Below are 18408 nucleotides of genomic sequence, written 5' to 3' on the forward strand. Positions count from 1 at the left end.
TCAGTATTTTTGTGATTTTACTTTTTATATAACCGTACATATTAGATCCTACCTAACTAAGTCTAAAGACACAAAAAAATATTTCAAATTTAAAGACGTCCCAATAATTAATTTTATATAATAATGTGACTTACTTCTAGGTAGTTCCTGTTGACTTTGCTAAAAAAACATTAGAAACCTGGATAATGTGTGGTTTTAGTGAGTTGGGCGATGATGGTGGATGGATGTGATTTAGGGACTACAACAAGCGAAGTGACTTCACACACAGACTATCTAAAAGACCCACACGAGGTAAGACTCAGTTCTCTTGGTACTTACTATAAACTAAATTCACTGAACAAATTAAACGGAAGATTACACAAATTTTCTTTTTTTGTCATTTTTGCCAAACACTTCCAAATATAACTGACAACTCATATCATCTTTCAGTACTTTTAATGTATAAAGCAAATTCTAATTTACCATTAACACAGTATTATGTACCAAAACAGTAGTGCAAAACATTAGAAAATATGATCAGTTTTTTATACTGTCATATATATAGCCGATATAATATACTAGTTAACATAAAAACGGTAGAAATATTTGTTCCTACTTAATTGGTTTGACAGATTAAAAAATAATGCAAGATACAGTAAATTCAGCTCTATAACTCCTATCAGATATTTTTTACATATATAAAACAATCTTAGAAAAAACACAAAATTATTATTCTCGAATACCATTTCACCACTAATGTGTTCAACTTCGGACTCGATTCATTCCAGTATGCCCTACAAAATTGACTTGATATATATACTCTTCAATTTCGTTCTTTATTCAAATTGGCTTACATTTCGTACTTGTTGTACATTACAATGTACTTATTTGAATGCACTTTAAATACGTACACAATTCAAATGCTCTTGAACTTCGTACTTGATTCCAATGCTCTTCAACTTTGTACTTGATTCCAATGCTTTTCAACTTTGTACTTGATTCCAATGCTCTTCAACTTTGTACTTGATTCCAATGCTTTTCAACTTTGTACTTGATTCCAATGCTCTTTAACTTAACTTCGGGCTTGATTTGGACTTTTTTTTTTATTGCACGTCACTAATGAGTCGTTTGTTGACTAAATGCAAGTCTGATGTAATAAATTTTAATCCTGGTATATTTGATGACTTTATTCATTTATGTGTATTTTTCGCCCTTTAAGATGAACTCGCAATGTATAAACTACTCTTTTAAACTAATCAAAAAGTAATGATGTATAGAGAGTATGCTTAATTCTGTCCTTTGGTATTGTTTTTAGAAGTTAAATAGCGGAATCGATTAATTGTATTATTCAGTTCTAACTAAAAAAAGTACCTCTATAACAGCACTAAAAGGTATGCATTATTTGGTTTTTAATCTTTCAAACTGCAAGATACTTACATTTGAGGTAGCTCGGTATGTTTGGGAGGAACATGATAGATATATTTCACCCAATGGTGCTGTAATGAGGACCTCTATTGTTGGTATTCACATGTACTGGTGTTTCGATGATGTAACTAAAATGCAAGAGACTTTGCAAAAGCAACACATCATGATCCTAGGTAAATTTGTTTAGAATAAGTGTACAAGGTTATTTATTACAAAAAAAAAATCCATCATCTATCTTTTATAAGATACGTTTGGATTTTTTAACTATATTTATATGGAACTAGAAGAATACGTTTCGGCTCTCTAACTTTTTACAATCTTAAGCTTCAACTGGGTGTTAACAATTTCGATCAAAGTTTTAAGTCCTAAGAACTGGAGGATTTTTTACCTTCCCTTGAATTGGATACTCACGCTAAAGGCAGTGAGCAGAGTTTTCGCCTCACTCCTTAAATATCTTTTTCCTTATTACAGTGTAACATGTGTTTTTGACACACTGGTGGACCAGAAAAAAATGTTGTATTAAGCAGGGTGTTGGAATTCTCAAGGGTTTTTTTTCTGAAAGGATAGGTATATGTTTGGACCATAAAAATGCGTCGATTAAAGCAGAATGTTTGATTAGGCAGGTTACACTATACATTGTTTCAATTTGCACGATTATGATGGGCTGTGTTGCTTATTCTTTAGTTTTCTATGTTGTGTCATGTGTTCTATTGTTTATCTGTTTGTCCTTTTCATTTTTAGCCATGGCGTTGTCAGTCTATTTTTCGATTTATGAGTTTGACTGTTCCTCGTGTATCTTTCGTCCTTCTTTTACAACAACACAAAGCAATGATTATTCATCCATACTGTAATTTAACGTTTTTTTCTGTACGGGAAATATTCCGAAATCTATATTTCATTCTAGCTAATAGAATTTATGTTTCATCATTCGGGAACCAATCAGAACTGATATTTTTTTGTAATAATTTCAAGATGATTTTTATATCGAATGAAACAAATAGGTTAGCACTGTGTTGCGATGCAGAAAGCAAAGCAAAATAAAGATAAAGTAAATATTTTAACAAAAGTTTGTATGAAACAAAACAAAAAACCAATCTATCATAACATAGTAATTTTCTATAAAACTTAGAGTCTTAAATGATTTAAGAAATGAACCATTAAGATGTTTTGTTATGTATATTTTGAAGCAATTGCATACTGGGAGAAATTTCAAACAGAAATGAAAAGCATGTGAATAACACTTCCAAAAACAACTTACTTCGGAGGAGAATTGTGTGTATAACTGGCTTTTACACATTTTGTTTTTCGTCTTCTAGATGCCAGGCTTCAACAGTAGCTGTGTCTGTTGCCATCGCAACCATGTTACAAGGAAAGCACAAGGACCAACAAGGGAAATTCAAAGTGAACGAAATAATACAAGAAGCTTACGAATATGCATCAACGCGTTTAGAAACGGATGGAGAAAAGGAAGAACTGCTGTTTTATTTGAAATGTAAAAATATTGATAATTTGAAATTAGATGAAGCCGATAAAATTGAATACACATACAAATCTATGGGTACAGGATTCTGGGCATTGAATCAAGATAATTTCCGGAAAACAATCACCACAATTGTCATGCAGGTACAAATTTAGTTTTAATTGCATGTTGTAAAACAGTTGACATAATGAATGATTCGAAGTGAACAGTCTATAAGACAAATATTTTTCCAGATAAAAGTGCGTCACTACGCTACCATGACTTCAAATATTATTAATAATAACAATGATAGATATCATCATTATTATCATTATTTCACCATCAGGAATTAATAAGAAACAAGAGATATTGTGCTTATCATAAATGAAGTGGTAAATCTGAACACCAACTTTAAGAATGAATAAATACGCTGACATATGTGGTAGATTTTTATTTTACTTCAACGTACCAGCTTGTAGTGCCTTAAGTTTGAAATGTTTTCAATTCTTAGGGTGTTTTTTTACTTTGATATTAGTTTTGTAAGTCTTATCTATATTAAACTAGGTAGACATCAAAAAGAATGATATTGTGCTGCCTTAATGGTAAATTTTTAATTTACCATTTCCAATCTATCCAAAATAAAGATATGAAATTCAAACTCGCATCCCTCTCTTTTGTTTTAGTGAAAACCTGTCAAATCGGAACTTTACGTCTTTTTTATTCTTACTAAGACATAAAAAGATTGCTTTATGTTGTAGTGGTCTACGCATCCAGCATAATCGGTGACATAGAGATTTTTTAAGCATCTACGCCTGTGGCTACTTCGATATTGCTTTAGCTGTGCAGTGTTGTATTTTCATAATTGAAAACGTTTATAAAATTCTTTAGTTTCATCTTTAATTTTCTATGGTTTTAAAATGATAGTTTGGTTTTTGCACTCTTTTTTGTACCGTTTTTTCGAAAAAGTAATAGTGTGTGTACAATTTGGTCAATTGTCACTACATTAATCTTCTACTTAGGGAGGAGATGCCGATTCGAATGCCTGTGTCGGAGGTGCTTTACTGGGATGTAAACTAGGTATGTCTGCTTTACCAGAATCATGGTTGACGAAGCTTTTACACAAGGACTGGTTGGATAATGAGATTAAAAAGTTAGTCTATCTTCAATTTTTTTTATATGTCTGAACCACCGCCGTTGCGTAGGGGACATTAGGTTTTTATCTTTTCCATCTGTTGATTTGTCCGTACTTTCAAAATTGGTTTCAGTTTTCAAACTTTAGTCTGCATAACCAAATAGTATGAAACTTGAACATATATAATATTCATAATGCGCATTACCACAAAACACATATAAAAAAAAGGAAAAACACAAAAAATACTCCGAGGAAAATTCAAAAAGGAAAATCCTAAATCAAATGGCAAAATCAAATTTTCAAACACATCAAACGAATGAATAACAACTGTCATATTTCTGACTTGGTACAGATATTTTCTTATGTAGAATATGGTGGATTGAACCTGGTTTTATAGCTAGCTAAAACTCTCACTTGTATGACAGTCGCATCAAATTCCATTATATTGTTAACGATGCGTAAACAAAACAAACAGACACAATTGGTAAAAATGTCAAAAATAAGGAGACATAAGTTTGTATTTTGGTAGCGTCACTATTAACGTTTTAGAGTTATGCATTATACTTAATTTATCTTGAATAAAGCAACAAATGAGCAATAATTGACTAGGTTACTGACTTGATAATTTTATTTTCATCCGGATGGTTTTAATGCCGTAGTGTCGATGCATTAAGTTTTACACTTGTCTGTCATTAGTCCGTCTGTAAGTACCAAAGTTAATTTAAGTTCTCCAACTTTAAATAAAAAAGAAGGTGTGCCAAATCAGACAGCCTTCCACAAAAGACCAAAATGACACAGATATTAACAACTATGGGTCACCGTACGTCTTTCAACAATGAACAAAGCCCAAACCGCATAGTAAGTTTTAAAAGGCCACACAATGACAATACAGTTTTTCTCAACTAAAAGTTATTAAACAGTAATACTTATTACCACAAAATTCAGATACAAAATGTGAATCCTAGTATCTATGATGATTTCATTTATAACCACTTGGTCGATGGAGCTCACTGTTGGTGGAGGTATCCTTCCCGAGGAAATCACACAGCCAATAGTCATCACCTCTGTGTTGACATTCATCAACATTAATATGGTCAAATTATAAATTAACTTTGAAATTTCTATAGACGAAATGCGCTACTTATGTACAAAATTCCGATCCTGGTTATCTATATATATGATTAGTTTATTTATTAGCAAAATATTTCATTTATTAAAAAAATCACATGATAGTTAATATTTTGATACATCAGACTGGTTCCACAAAATTTTAAATTTTTGTTATGTATTCCAGATATTTTGAAATGATGAAATGGGAACAGAATGAAAAATCAGAAGAATCTAAAAAATAATCTACAAGAGAAAAGAAGATAAAATGTGTGTATATAATGCCAATCGTTTTTTTTCAAAATCGGACAGAAAGAACAACTAACCATCAACAATTTAAAAGATGGAAAATATCGAGATAACTTCACTCATTACTTTAATAAACCACTTTTTTCAATAGCTACTACTGAACTCAGTCTCACCACCTAATGACTATGATGATTATGGATTTAATACTCTTTTAAGACAAGTATAAAACACACATACATACTTGATTTTATACCATATAGACACGAGTAAAATATAAAAAATGATTATTGATTATATACTGTTAGAACATCAATGAAATATAAAAATGTATGATTGATTGTTGTTTGGTTCGAGGCGAATATAAAAGAATCATGACAACTGAATACACCTTATCGCTATTCCCGGCTGACCCGAGAATCTGTCCGGCTTCAATCATTGACGTCATACAACAAACACGTTTCTATTGTGGCGTCAGTTATTTTGTATAATGACGTCGAATTTTTACGGGAACCTGTGTAATGTCCAGTAATGGCGGACAAATAGCGATAAGGTGTATCTCAGCGCAATAAAAAAGTTTGCCAAGTTTAATAATCTAACTAGAGTACTTCTAGTATTTGAACCATTACTTAGTTTTGCATGTGAAACTCAACATTGAAGTACATGTATCTTGTTATACTTCTCTTTTTGTCTTGAAGATACTTTAAATGTCACAAATTGGCTTCCGTTCTATAATTTGAGTTTTCTACAGCCAAATATTATGAATCTGATAAAAAAAAAAGGTAATTATAATATGACTCAGATCGAATATGAATTGAAAGGGGTCACTTAGATCTTTCAAGAGGTATGCCCTTTTAAAAATGCGACAAAACTGAATTTTCGTTTGCCTAAACCATATGTTATGAATCTTTTACACGATGCTTATTACCACAAGACACAGATTAAGTGTGCATTTGGACGTGATCACTTATACCTTTTGAAGAGTTATGCGCATTTACAAAAAGAAAAATTAAGTTCTTTATCCTCAGTTTTCATCAACCAAAATGAAATAAAACTTCCTTATTTCGTAACTACAGTACCCTTCACTTTTCACGAATGTGACTACCGAGTTATACTATTTACCGAATTTGCAATAACATAAGCATTACGACGGGTGCAACGTGTGGAGCAGAATCTGCTTACCCTTCCGGAGCATCTGAGATCGCCCTCAGTTTTTTGTGGGGTTCGTTTTGCTTAGTCTTTAGTTTTCTATGTTGTGTCTTCTGTACTATTATTTGCCTGTTTGTCTTTTTATTTTTATGATTGTCATTTCAAATCGAGTTAAATCGAACAAACAATTTCAAAAAAGAATAAGAATAAGAGTAAACACGAAAGATCCTCAATTTTTATTTCGAATATTAATAGAATGTTAATATATTCGATTCTATTTATAGAAATTGCTTATTTCCTACACAAATGAAGGATTTAAAGACGACGTTTGTCATCAAAATCATATGATATAATAATGGCGAACAGTGGAGATGGCGAATCAGCTTCTGTAAGTACATGTAAACCTTATAAACACCATGGTAAAATGTGTCTTTGAATACTCGAATTGACCAATAAATTACTGAACACGTTCACTCCATGAAACGTGTTTCTAAATTAAATGTACTAAACATTACAAATAAGCTTTTTTGTGTATTCATTTGTATACACATTTGTTTACTGAACATAACTACTTCCTTAATTTTGTGAATATATGAGGGTGTGAATGGGGGTTACAGAAAAGAGAATAATGGACAAAAGTTTAAACATAAAGAATAGAGAAAAACAAACTATAACAAATAATGACAAGGAAATAGTCATATGTCGAATAGAGAATAATTGAGAAAAAGCATATATAATATAGAGAAATTAGCCTAATAATTCAAATAAGACACAGTCCCTTAATAAATCTAATATCTTGTAATGAGATGTTGTAAAAAAAAAACTAAGATGGAAATTATGTAAAGATGCTTAAATTTGCAGTATAGTTAGAGGATATTCATTAAAATTTCAACTATTGTAGAATTTTTAGTGAATCGAAAATGTTTAGGGTAGATGACTAAATAAATGGTCCAAATTTTTATTTTCGATTTTAACCAGGAAGTTGATCAAATGACCCTATTAATAATTAAACAGTATTGCTCTCTTAAATGCCTCTTCATGAAGAATTCTACAAGAGACCATGAATTAAAACTAGAATGAGGAAGTAATTGAAATTTTGTAGTATAATATAGGGAATAAAAATTCTGCCCTCGGTTTTAGATAAAATTGCATAGAAGTAATGGGAGAAATACTTAGGTACCCGTTCTATATACTAAATAATCTTTGAATAATACATCGTAATGTAAGTACATCAGGAAAGCAATCAGTATCACAAACTCATTGAAATAGTTCGAAAATAGAAAAGCACATTTGTTTCAAAGACATATCTTGCCAGCTTGTGCAGATTACTTGATTATTCTATCATAAATAGTATTAAATAACTTGAGCTCCGCAGATACGTCAACATCGAGTCTACAAAAAAGAAAATTAAGGAGAGAAATCATATAATATTTCTATCCATGAAAACAATACAAAAATACAAACATTCGTTGGTGTGGTAAATACACGAGGGTCATCATCTTTACGTATCTGCATATTGTACGCTTCAAATGACAGTATTCCTAAATTATTTTTTAAAGCAAGAAAACTATTTTCGCTTAAAAAGTCCTGTGCTGTTTACACATACTATTACTCACTCAATATCTTTATAATTTGCTAGAAATATTGACAACTCCGAAATATCATATATTTAAACACAAACAAATTTACTAAATACACACATTTACATATGACCACTATAAAGACACACACTCATGTGTATCTGCTTACATAAATAGAAACTTGTGTATGTTTAACTTTAATAAATATAGAGAGATATTCTGCCTTCTGCTAGATCGACATTTGCTCAGTTGTGTTTGGGGTGCTACATTACAAGAAAGCAATCTTCAGAAAGACAAATTAATCTAGTCAGACACATTCGACAAATCTACGCTCATATTTCCAAAAATTTAATCAGTGGAAAGTAGTAGCCACCAACTTTAAATTAAAAGTTTCTTTTTACCAAGCTGAGAGTCGATACCAATACCTCCACTACTCTAGGTTTGACTAAGAAAAAAAAATTCATACCTGGTACACAAAAATAAAAGTTGTTTTAAAAAAGATGAAATTATTAATACAAATGTGTCAAATCAATAACAAAACTGAACCTTACACGTAACGATTTATTTTCAAATGCTTTTTATCTGATTTGGAAATAATTGCACTGAACCGATCCCAAATACACGTTTTTATCCAATATCTGTTTCTTCAAAAACTCTTTGAGAACCCCAAATATAAGAGTGTTAGAGAAAATTCAGAGTTGGGCAAAGCCAATGATATACTTAAACTGGACAGTCAAAAAATACCAACAACACAATGAGTAAAATCAAAGACCAAGGAATATTAAACACATTCACAAACACTACATAGACAATAAAACAGCAGAAAGTATCTCACAGAAAACAGTGGATTTATTAGGCTTCCAACTCGTGAAGGAAATGTTCCCGAGTATTGAAATCGATTCAGTTGTTGTAAAACGTAATCAGAAATAAAAAGAGAACCTATATATCTATTTTTTTCTGTAAATTTGAAGGTTAATTCAAGTCAGGAATAATAGTCAGAAAACTGTACTAAAACAGTGGAATTTATGAGGCTTCCAAGTCCTGCATATAAAGAACCATTAATTACACATGCATATATATACTCACAAATATATGATTATGTACTAAAATGTTAATGGTTTTTTTTTTTTAGCATAACCAACCATCACCCGAAACGATTGATAGAATCCAAACTACTATATATGGACAATGTATTGGGGATGCAATCGGACTTCTCACTGAGTTCTTATCAAAGGATGAAGCAAAGATGGTGACTATTGTTTTAGCCTTCTAAATTATTTTAAAGATACTAAAATCCATAGACGTTTAAAAGTTTATCAACAGTTATCAATAGCTTGATTAACTAGAAGTCAGAAATAAGTATCCGATGTTTTAAATGACATATTGTTTGAGAAGTCTGAAAAGATGAAAATCTGAATGACAGGAGATGATATGAAAACGTTTATTACACCACAACAAAGCAGCACAAAGAAAACTCTTCAACAAATTTGATCTGGCAAGGATGCATAATTTTTTCTGTACCTTTTTTTTTAGATTATAGCTCTTCATCTTTTTAATAAGCTTTGAATTTTAAAATATGTTGGCCTCGAGAATGACTGAACAGTCGAAACGCGCATCTGGTTCCTAAAATTGATACTGTTAAAGTTATTGCAAAGAATATAAATCATTGAAAGTGGTACATTATTTGTGTACTTACTTCCCATTTCATTTATTCATTTTAAATTTCTCTTCAGCATTATGGAAAAAAAGCCAAAAAGAAATTAGAATATCGACATAAAAAGATCGTTGATGATTTTCACAGATCAAGATGGAGAGAAGGCGACTGGACAGATGACAGTGACCAAATGATTCTCATTATGAGATCTTTAGTAGACTGTGGTGGTAAGGTATGTCTCAGAATTTACAGTCGACATCAAACGCTCTCGACAACTTTACAACTTTCACTTCATAAAAATGCGGGTAGAAGAATTGATTGTCTATCCAGTAAATTGAGAAATGACTAAAACAATGTAAATCGAAACGAAAGGAATATTTCTTCAAATATTATTATGGTTGTTAAGTTATTTTTTATTGTTATTTTCATTTGATAGTCCGATTAACGTGCTGGATAGAAAATAAAAACGTATGTGTCGGGTTTCCATTATTACTTTATTGTTAGATATCAAAATATTTTATGTACATTTTTTTAATCTATTTTCAAATACCGTATAGCGGGTTATTTTTGCGGGTGTAAAATTTCGCGATTTTCATTGAATAAGGTATACAAAATATTTTGGCGGTTATAATTTTGGCCGATTCTAAACTTTTATCAATACTTTTGCATGTACACTTTTAAATTGGCGGCATTTATTCTGGCGATTATGTTCTATCCGCGAAAATAAGCGAAAATAGCACGCTGTACGGTGTTAGTCCTTGGTCATCAATAACGAGATCGAATAGACGTTCATTAATTGTCTAAAATCGCATCTAGTACAGTAAAATTGGTATGGATCATATAACCGTATTTGGCAGTGTTTAACTACAGATTTTTCCTATGCACATCAAAATGAAATTTTACCATTCAAAAAAAGGTCTAGAGGCAAAACACAAAACACAAATCACATTAAAATGACGTCTGAAAATATTACTATAATATTAAAAAATATTTTATTTTAGGTAGATCCAGTTGACTTTGCTAAAAAGTTTAAAACCTGGATTAAGAGTGGTTTTAGTGAGTGTGGTGATTTGTGTGGATTGGGTATAGGTCTTACAACAATGATGGTAACGTCACGCCCGGACTTCATTGAAGACCCACACGAGGTAAGACTCATTCCATGTGATACTTACCATAAACTGGGTACACTGAACAAACAAAAGTACGAGCAAATATAAAGTCTTGTTGTATTTCCAAAACTTTTCATTATAAAATAGACAACTCATATTATATTTGAGCACCTTTAATATAATTAGCAAATACTATATTACCATTAAGACCAAGTAAAATCTGCCAATTTTAGGAGTTATCAGCTAAATGGTAAGTGGTCAAGAAACTCCAACTTTGTACTTATTTTCAATGCTAGTTAACGTCGTAATTGTTTCTAATTCTCTTCAACTTCGCACTTGATTTCAATTATCTTCAAATTCGTACTTGATTTCAATTCTCTTCAACTTCGTACTTGATTTCAATTCTCTTTAATTTCGCACTTGATTTCAATTATCTTCAAATTCGTACTTGATTTCAATTCTCTTCAACTTCGTACTTGATTTCAATTCTCTATAATTTCGTACTTCATTTCAATCCTCTTCAAATTCGTACTTGATTTCAATCCTCTTTAACTTCGTACTTCATTTCAATTCTCTTCAACTTCGTTATTGATTTTAATTCTCTTACACTTCTTACTTGATTTTAATTCTCTTCATCTTCGTAATTGTTTCAATTCTCTTCAACTTCGTACTTGATTGCAATTCTCTTCATCTTCGTAATTGTTTCAAATGCAGCTTCAACTTCGTATTTGATTAGGCCCTTTTTAGCTCACCTGGCCCGAAGGGCCAAGTGAGCTTTTCCCATCACTTTGCGTCCGTCGTCCGTCGTCCGTCGTTTGTCGTCGTCCGTCGTCGTTAACTTTTACAAAAATCTTCTCCTCTGAAACTACTGGGCCAAATCAAACCAAACTTGGCCACAATCATCATTGGGGTATCTAGTTTAAAAAATGTGTGGCGTGACCCGGTCATCCAACCAAGATGGCCGCCACGGCTAAAAATAGAACATAGGGGTAAAATGCAGTTTTTGGCTTATAACTCAAAAATCAAAGCATTTAGAGGAAATCTGACATGGGGTAAAAATGTTTATCAGGTCAAGATCTATCTGCCCTGAAATTTTCAGATGAATCGGTTAACCTGTTGTTGGGTTGCTGCCCCTGAATTGGTAATTTTGAGGAAATTTTGCTGTTTTTGGTTATTATCTTGAATATTATTATAGATAGAGATAAACTGTAAACAGTAATAATGTTCAGCAAAGTTAGATTTACAAGTAAATCAACATGACCGAAATGGTCAGTTGACCCCTTTAGGAGTTATTGCCCTTTATAGTCAATTTTTAACCATTTTTCATAAATCTAAGTAATCTTTTACAAAAATCTTCTCCTCTGAAACTACTGAGCCAAATAAATCCAAACTTGGCCACAATCATCTTTGAGGTATCTAGTTTAGAAATTGTGTGGCGTGACCCGGTCAACCAACCAAGATGGCTGCCATGGCTAAAAATAGAACATAGGGGTAAAATGCAGTTTTTGGCTTATAACTCAAAAAGCAAAGCATTTTGAGGAAATTTGACATGGGATAAAAATGTTTATCAGGTCAATATCTATCTGCCCTGAAATTTTCAGATGAATTGGACAATCGGTTGTTGGCTTGCTGCCCTCCAATTGGTAATTTTTAAAGAAATTTTGCCGTTTTTGGTTATTATCTTGAATACTATTATAGATAGAGATAAACTGTAAACAGCAATAATGTTCAGCAAAGTAAGATCTACAAATAAGTCAACATGACCTAAATGGTCAATTGACCCCTTAAGGAGTTATTGCCCTTTATAGTCAATTTTTAACAATTTTCATTAATTCGGTAAATTTATGTAAATTTTTACCAAATATTTTTCTCTGTTACTAATGGGCAAGGTTCATTATAGATATAATTGTAAGAAGCAAGACCGTTCAGAAAAGTAAGAACTTCCAACACATCACCATCACCAAAATACAATTTTGTCATGAATCCATTTGTGTCCTTTAATATGCACATAGACCAAGGTGAGCGACACAGGCTCTTTAGAGCCTCTAGTTATATTTGTTAATTGAGTGTCACTAATTCAGAGTCTTTTGTAGACAAAACGTACGTCTACCATGCAAAATTTTAATCATGGTATATATGCTGTGTATTTCCTGGAGCCGGCTTCACTGAAGAACTTAAGACTAAGATCGGTCGTAAGTATACTGACTTGTTCATTACTTAAAATCAATCTTAGTCGTAAGTGTTTTTGTGAAACCGACTCCTGGCCCTTCTAGATGTAAAGAAAAAAATACACCTTTAGACTAAATAAAAAAAACATAATTTTGGAATAACTTATTTTAGCCTTTTGACTAGGGACTTTTTGAATATTCCTCGGAGTTCAGTTTTTTTTTTTGTGGTTTTATTTTTTATGATAGAAAAAGATTATGCATAATTTTATTTTTGGTTTTAAGATCAAAATGGTTCTGAATCTTTCATATTACAACCATAACACTTAAAACTTTTTAACACAACATTTTAGGTAGCTCGATTTGTTTGGGATACACATGATAGAAATATTGCTTCCAATGGTGCTGTAATGAGGACCTCTATTGTTGGTATTCACATGTACTGGAGTTTAGATGATGTGACAAAAAATGCAAGGGATTTTGCAAAAACAACACATCACGATCCAAGGTTAATTAATTTATTTAGTATAGTTAAATGCACACTCAACATCAGTAAAAACACATACGATATTTTTAAATTTATGCAAAGTATTCTCCCCCTTAAAAAACCAAAAACAAAACATCTTATATCTCCAGATAAATCTAGATCTTTTAAATTGTAGAACTTTATATTTTGTGCAAAGGTGAGGCCAACAGGCTCGGGCTTTGAAGAATGTGTTCAAGGCTCCAGCTTATCAAAACTATTGGCCTCCACTTGCTGGTAAACAAATCATCTGATGCTTAATTTCTAAGAAATTGATTGATTGCATGTGTTTAACACAATTTTCCCTAGTCGCCAAATCTTTTAAAACCGAAGTGACCAATCGACGTGCAGCAGAAAAAGTTACAATCGTAGTCAATTAAGATAAAGCCGAACACATGTACCACGTGTGGTGTTCGAAATCACAACCCTTAGTGTTGACAGGCTTGTGTTGTAGTTGTTTTACTACTTAGTCTATGGCCACCGAGACCTTTTTTCAAGGATTGGAAGATATCAGAAATGGGATACCTTCCCCTTGAATCCGATACAACAGAATTGTTCGCTTCTCTTCTTTGACATTCGTTTCCTTATAATTCTCTTATTTTCTGATAATGTCTTTTATATCGTGTGTATCAGTGAGTAGGTTAATTATATACTATTTTTTTTACCTTTAAACCGATTGTGGAATCATATCAATCAAAGCATCTGTTATTCAAAATCATCATCATGGCATGTAAAATAGAGGTAACAGAAATATATAAACAAAAGTCTGGGTGAAATAATCGAAACGAGATTGTTCCTTTAATCAAACTGAAAAATCTCAAATGATTTCAGAAATGTTACATAAAGATGTTTTGAAATATCCAATCGAAAGCAATTGAATACTTGGCTAAATTTCAAACAGAAATGATAAGGTATTGGAATAGAAAACATTTGACATGAAATGCGATTCCTCCGTTACTGAATAATGATGACACTTAAAACGCAATTGACTATTGAGAGCAAAACTGACCTTGAAACTGACTTTTACTCATTATGTGTGATTATCTACTAGGTGCCAGGCTTCAACAGTAGCTGTGTCTGTTGCTATAGCGACCATGTTACAAGGAAAGCACATGGACAAAAATGGCAATTTCATAGTCAAAGATATAATACAAGACGCCTACAAATATGCATCAACGTGTTTAGAAACGGACACAGAAAAGAGAGACCTTATGTTTTATTTGACATGTGAAAATATCGAAGATTTGAAATTAGATGAAGCCAAAAAAATTGGCTACACATATAAATCCATGGGTACAGGATTTTGGTCATTAAAGCAAGATGATTTCCGGAAGACAATCACAAATATTGTGATGCAGGTACAATTTTAATTATAGTTATTCTTGCAAATCCAGTGATCACTTTTGAAATTCTTACTTGTGACGCAAATTTTACCCTCATTTTCAATATCATCATTTCAGCATCAAGGGTTTAAAGAAAATATGGTGAATTGCGGCAATAATAGATAAAGGGCAAATAAAAACTTTAATTTAACATCAAATTAAAAAAAAATGAATTAATGCAATTTTTTTTAAAAAGATACCAAAGGGATAATTAAACTTATTAGTCGAAAACAAACTGACAATTACAAGGGAAAAAAAGAAATTTAAAACGAGCAAATAAAAATACTAGTGCACAAAACACAGCATAGAAAACTCAAGACTGCACAACACGAACCCCACTTACTATCACACTTTGGTTTGCATAGTGTGGTTCAGCACTTAAAATACCGGGGTTGTTCTTTATGCGTGCTTTACATGAAGCGCTATATTTGGTTTATCTCCTCTTATAGATTTAAAGAGGTTAATTGGATTTTATTAAAGAGGGCAAGGCAAGTGTCTCGAATTTTTTTATATGTTTTTTAAATTTTGTATTAGCTCATTCTGTCTTGTCGGTTTTCTCTGTATCCTATGTGCATATCTTTATTAATTATCTAAATTATTTTCTACTTAGGGAGGAGATGCCGATACAAACGCCTGTGTCGGAGGTGCTTTACTGGGATGTAAACTAGGTATGTCTGCTTTACCAAAGTCGTGGGTGACGAAACTTTTACATAAGGAGTGGTTGGATAATGAAATAAAAAAGTAAGTTAACTGTATATCGAATAGGTATAACATGTTATGAACAGTTGACGTACAGACAATTACCAAGCCTTGAAATTAAGAACGTCATTTGTGCGTTTTGTCAACTATTCAGTGCTGCGTTATTTCTTAAATGAAGTCAATATGAACGAAAGGATGAGCATTTAAAATGAAAACTTCCAAAAAGTTGTATCATATCTGTCTACGGTCAAGTACGTCTTGTGAAAGTGTGAATGCTTTTGTTTTCAAAACTACTCGAAAATAACATGATCTGTAAAAACTGAAAGCTTTACATCCGTTTTTTGACAGGTTTTCGAGCTTCGGTGCTCGCTTGCAATTTTTTTTCTTCATATTTGTCGTCTATACTTTCAAATTTTAGTTTTTTTAATAAATATCATTGTAAACCTGGCTAATTGTGAGTCTAATATAAAGCTTGGTACTTCACTTACAGTCAAACACGTATACTTTAATCTGATGTTCTTTTATCTTCTTTTTTTTTAAGTCAGATTCATTCTGTACCTATATTCATTAATAACTGTCCTCATACTTTATAGCGTATAGGTTCACAGAATACACTGAATAATCGTATTCACTTGAAGGAAAGTTATGCAGATAAAGGAAGATATGATGTTAGTGCCAATCAGACAACTCTCCACTCAAATAACAATTTATAAAAGTAAACCATTATAGGTCAATGTACGGCCTTCAACACGGAGCCTTGGCGCGCACAACTAACAACAAGCTAAAAAGGTCCCTAAAATTACTAGTGTAAAACCATTTATAGTCTTGTACTTCATTTATTTACAAATACAACCTTGAAATGTCGTATCTTTGATGCATCCTAGTTATTCATGTTCACATTATCTATTATATGTCAACTTTTTATTTATATATATCATACATGTATTTGCAATCCGGTTCTTCATGTCCATGCATCATATTTTAACTTGCCACTTTATCATGTATATCTTGTACTTCTTATTTTAGTCTGCTCGTTTATGTATGGGTAGTATAAATATACTTAAATATATTTTGGTTTGATACTTTGTAACTGATATTTTATGCACCCACTTTAAAACTAGGTATATCATGGTTCTATGTTTTATATGAATTTACCTTTTCCGTGTACTATTTTTTTATTATTCTCTATCGTTATATAAGTACGAACACTTTACCCGGATACTGTGTGTTCCTAAATTTCCCCCGGTTTTTAATGTACACTACATATATTGATGTGGTATTTTATGTATCTATACTTTTTCCATTCGAAGTTTTATTAAGCAACATACTTCATTTATTAAATCTTTCACTTCGTATTTTATAAAGAAGGTGTAAAGGAGACCCTGATTCCCACTATCCCTCCCCCACTACCACCGGCCATTCCCATAACTCATACTTCCCTATCTCTTTACTCAGATGAAAATAATTTATTTGACATTTTTTTTTTCACCATATCCTTCTATTTACTCCCCCTCTTCCCTCGGTTCCTGTCCACTGACTCACATACCAATGTGCACCTCTAATATATGGTACATCAGTCTCATTAAAATTTATTTGATGTATTGCAGATACTTTGAAATGATGAAATGGGAAAGGATTGATAAATCAAAAGTAAAATGAAAAAACTCAACATGATCGAAGAGGATAAATGTGTAGATATGGAAAAGGACACAGAGGAACGCTAAATAATTAGTTGGAAAATATCAGATAATCGCGAAATTACTTTACTATTTGCTTTGACTTTACCAGCTTCCCCCCATTGCTTCTAACAGTTGTCTCAGTATCTAATGACAATGATGATAGTTGGCATGGAAAGAAAATTTGAGATCTCTCGTTCTTTTGATAGAGGCAGCTTTACTTGGTAGTTCGAGAAGAATTAAAATGAAAAGAGTTATAGCATGGTTTATCTGAGAAGAAAACATATATTTAAGAACTTTTTTCTGGCATTAACCTTGTCAATTTAGATGTTTTTTTTCCAGATTATGCAAAGTTTGTTTCAATATTGAACTCGAGTAACTAATTGGACCATGATACATTATTGTCACTCTTTATTTTGATTTAAAACTCATTAAACAATTGCATGTATAAACTATTTGATATTGCGATGGTGTGTTTGATGGAGACGACGCGTCTATATGTATGCTCAGATGTATGTTTGCATCCTTCCTATTACAGTTAAACTGCTGCAAGTTATTGTCAGGATTTTCCTTTACTTGATTTTTTTACGATTTTTTTTACGATTGTTAAATTTCTATAGACGTAAACTTGTCGTGTTTTGTTATCAATGCTGCTATGCTTTTTAGTTCGAGTAGATTTAAAATGAAAAGAGTTATAGCAAGTATCTCTTTAAAATATTCCAAATGTGTTAATAAACGTAGATAACTTTCTTACTTACATTGCTCTATTCTTAAGATTTAAAGGAAGGTAAATTCGTGTTCTTGTTGTTTTTTTGTTTTGTGATATGAATGTGTTTTCTGCAAACAAGCTCCAAGATCATTCAAATATTTTTTTTTACTTTATCAAATATTGCCGAGCGCCGTCATTTCTATTGTATATCAATATGACAAACTCCGAAGCAATGGTGACAAAATGATACGGTTTTCGAAGAGATTGGGAAGTATGATCCTAAGAAAGTTTGTCAATATGGATGATAAATGATTTGAAATGTGTGTTTTTTTGTGTTTTTTTCGTACCATTATAAACTGAATAACAAGGAAAATACATTTGTCAAACGAATATTAATACAAGGAGGTGTTTGGT

General features: G+C 31.8%; 1 protein-coding gene and 1 pseudogene across 1 annotated transcript; both read left to right on the top strand.

Annotated features, from left to right (window-relative positions):
• Positions 1 to 1465: 1465 nt before the first annotated feature.
• LOC134708089 (uncharacterized) lies at positions 1466 to 5392 on the top strand (annotated as a pseudogene).
• A 1391-nt stretch (positions 5393 to 6783) lies between these two features.
• On the top strand, positions 6784 to 15667 carry LOC134724749 (ADP-ribosyl-[dinitrogen reductase] glycohydrolase-like). Its single transcript, XM_063587965.1, has 7 exons — positions 6784 to 6885; positions 9210 to 9326; positions 9811 to 9963; positions 10733 to 10876; positions 13359 to 13513; positions 14580 to 14886; positions 15521 to 15667. Exons 1-7 carry the CDS (start codon positions 6853 to 6855, stop codon positions 15653 to 15655), a joined length of 1044 nt encoding a protein of 347 aa, XP_063444035.1. The 5' UTR covers positions 6784 to 6852; the 3' UTR covers positions 15656 to 15667.
• The last annotated feature ends 2741 nt before the right edge of the window (positions 15668 to 18408 follow it).

This window comes from Mytilus trossulus, chromosome 1 (assembly GCF_036588685.1).
Source record: "Mytilus trossulus isolate FHL-02 chromosome 1, PNRI_Mtr1.1.1.hap1, whole genome shotgun sequence".
Taxonomy (NCBI): Eukaryota; Metazoa; Mollusca; class Bivalvia; order Mytilida; family Mytilidae; genus Mytilus; species Mytilus trossulus.

What these genes read in the sequence shown, in the direction of transcription:
- LOC134724749 (XM_063587965.1), top strand. Translation starts at nt 6,853, where the DNA reads ATGGCGAACAGTGGAGATGGCGAATCAGCTTCT. An exon ending in TAGTAGACTGTGGTGGTAAG is followed by an intron (nt 9,964 to 10,732) that starts GTATGTCTCAGA and finishes ATTTTATTTTAG; the next exon opens with GTAGATCCAGTTGACTTTGC. An exon ending in TCACAAATATTGTGATGCAG is followed by an intron (nt 14,887 to 15,520) that starts GTACAATTTTAA and finishes TTTTCTACTTAG; the next exon opens with GGAGGAGATGCCGATACAAA.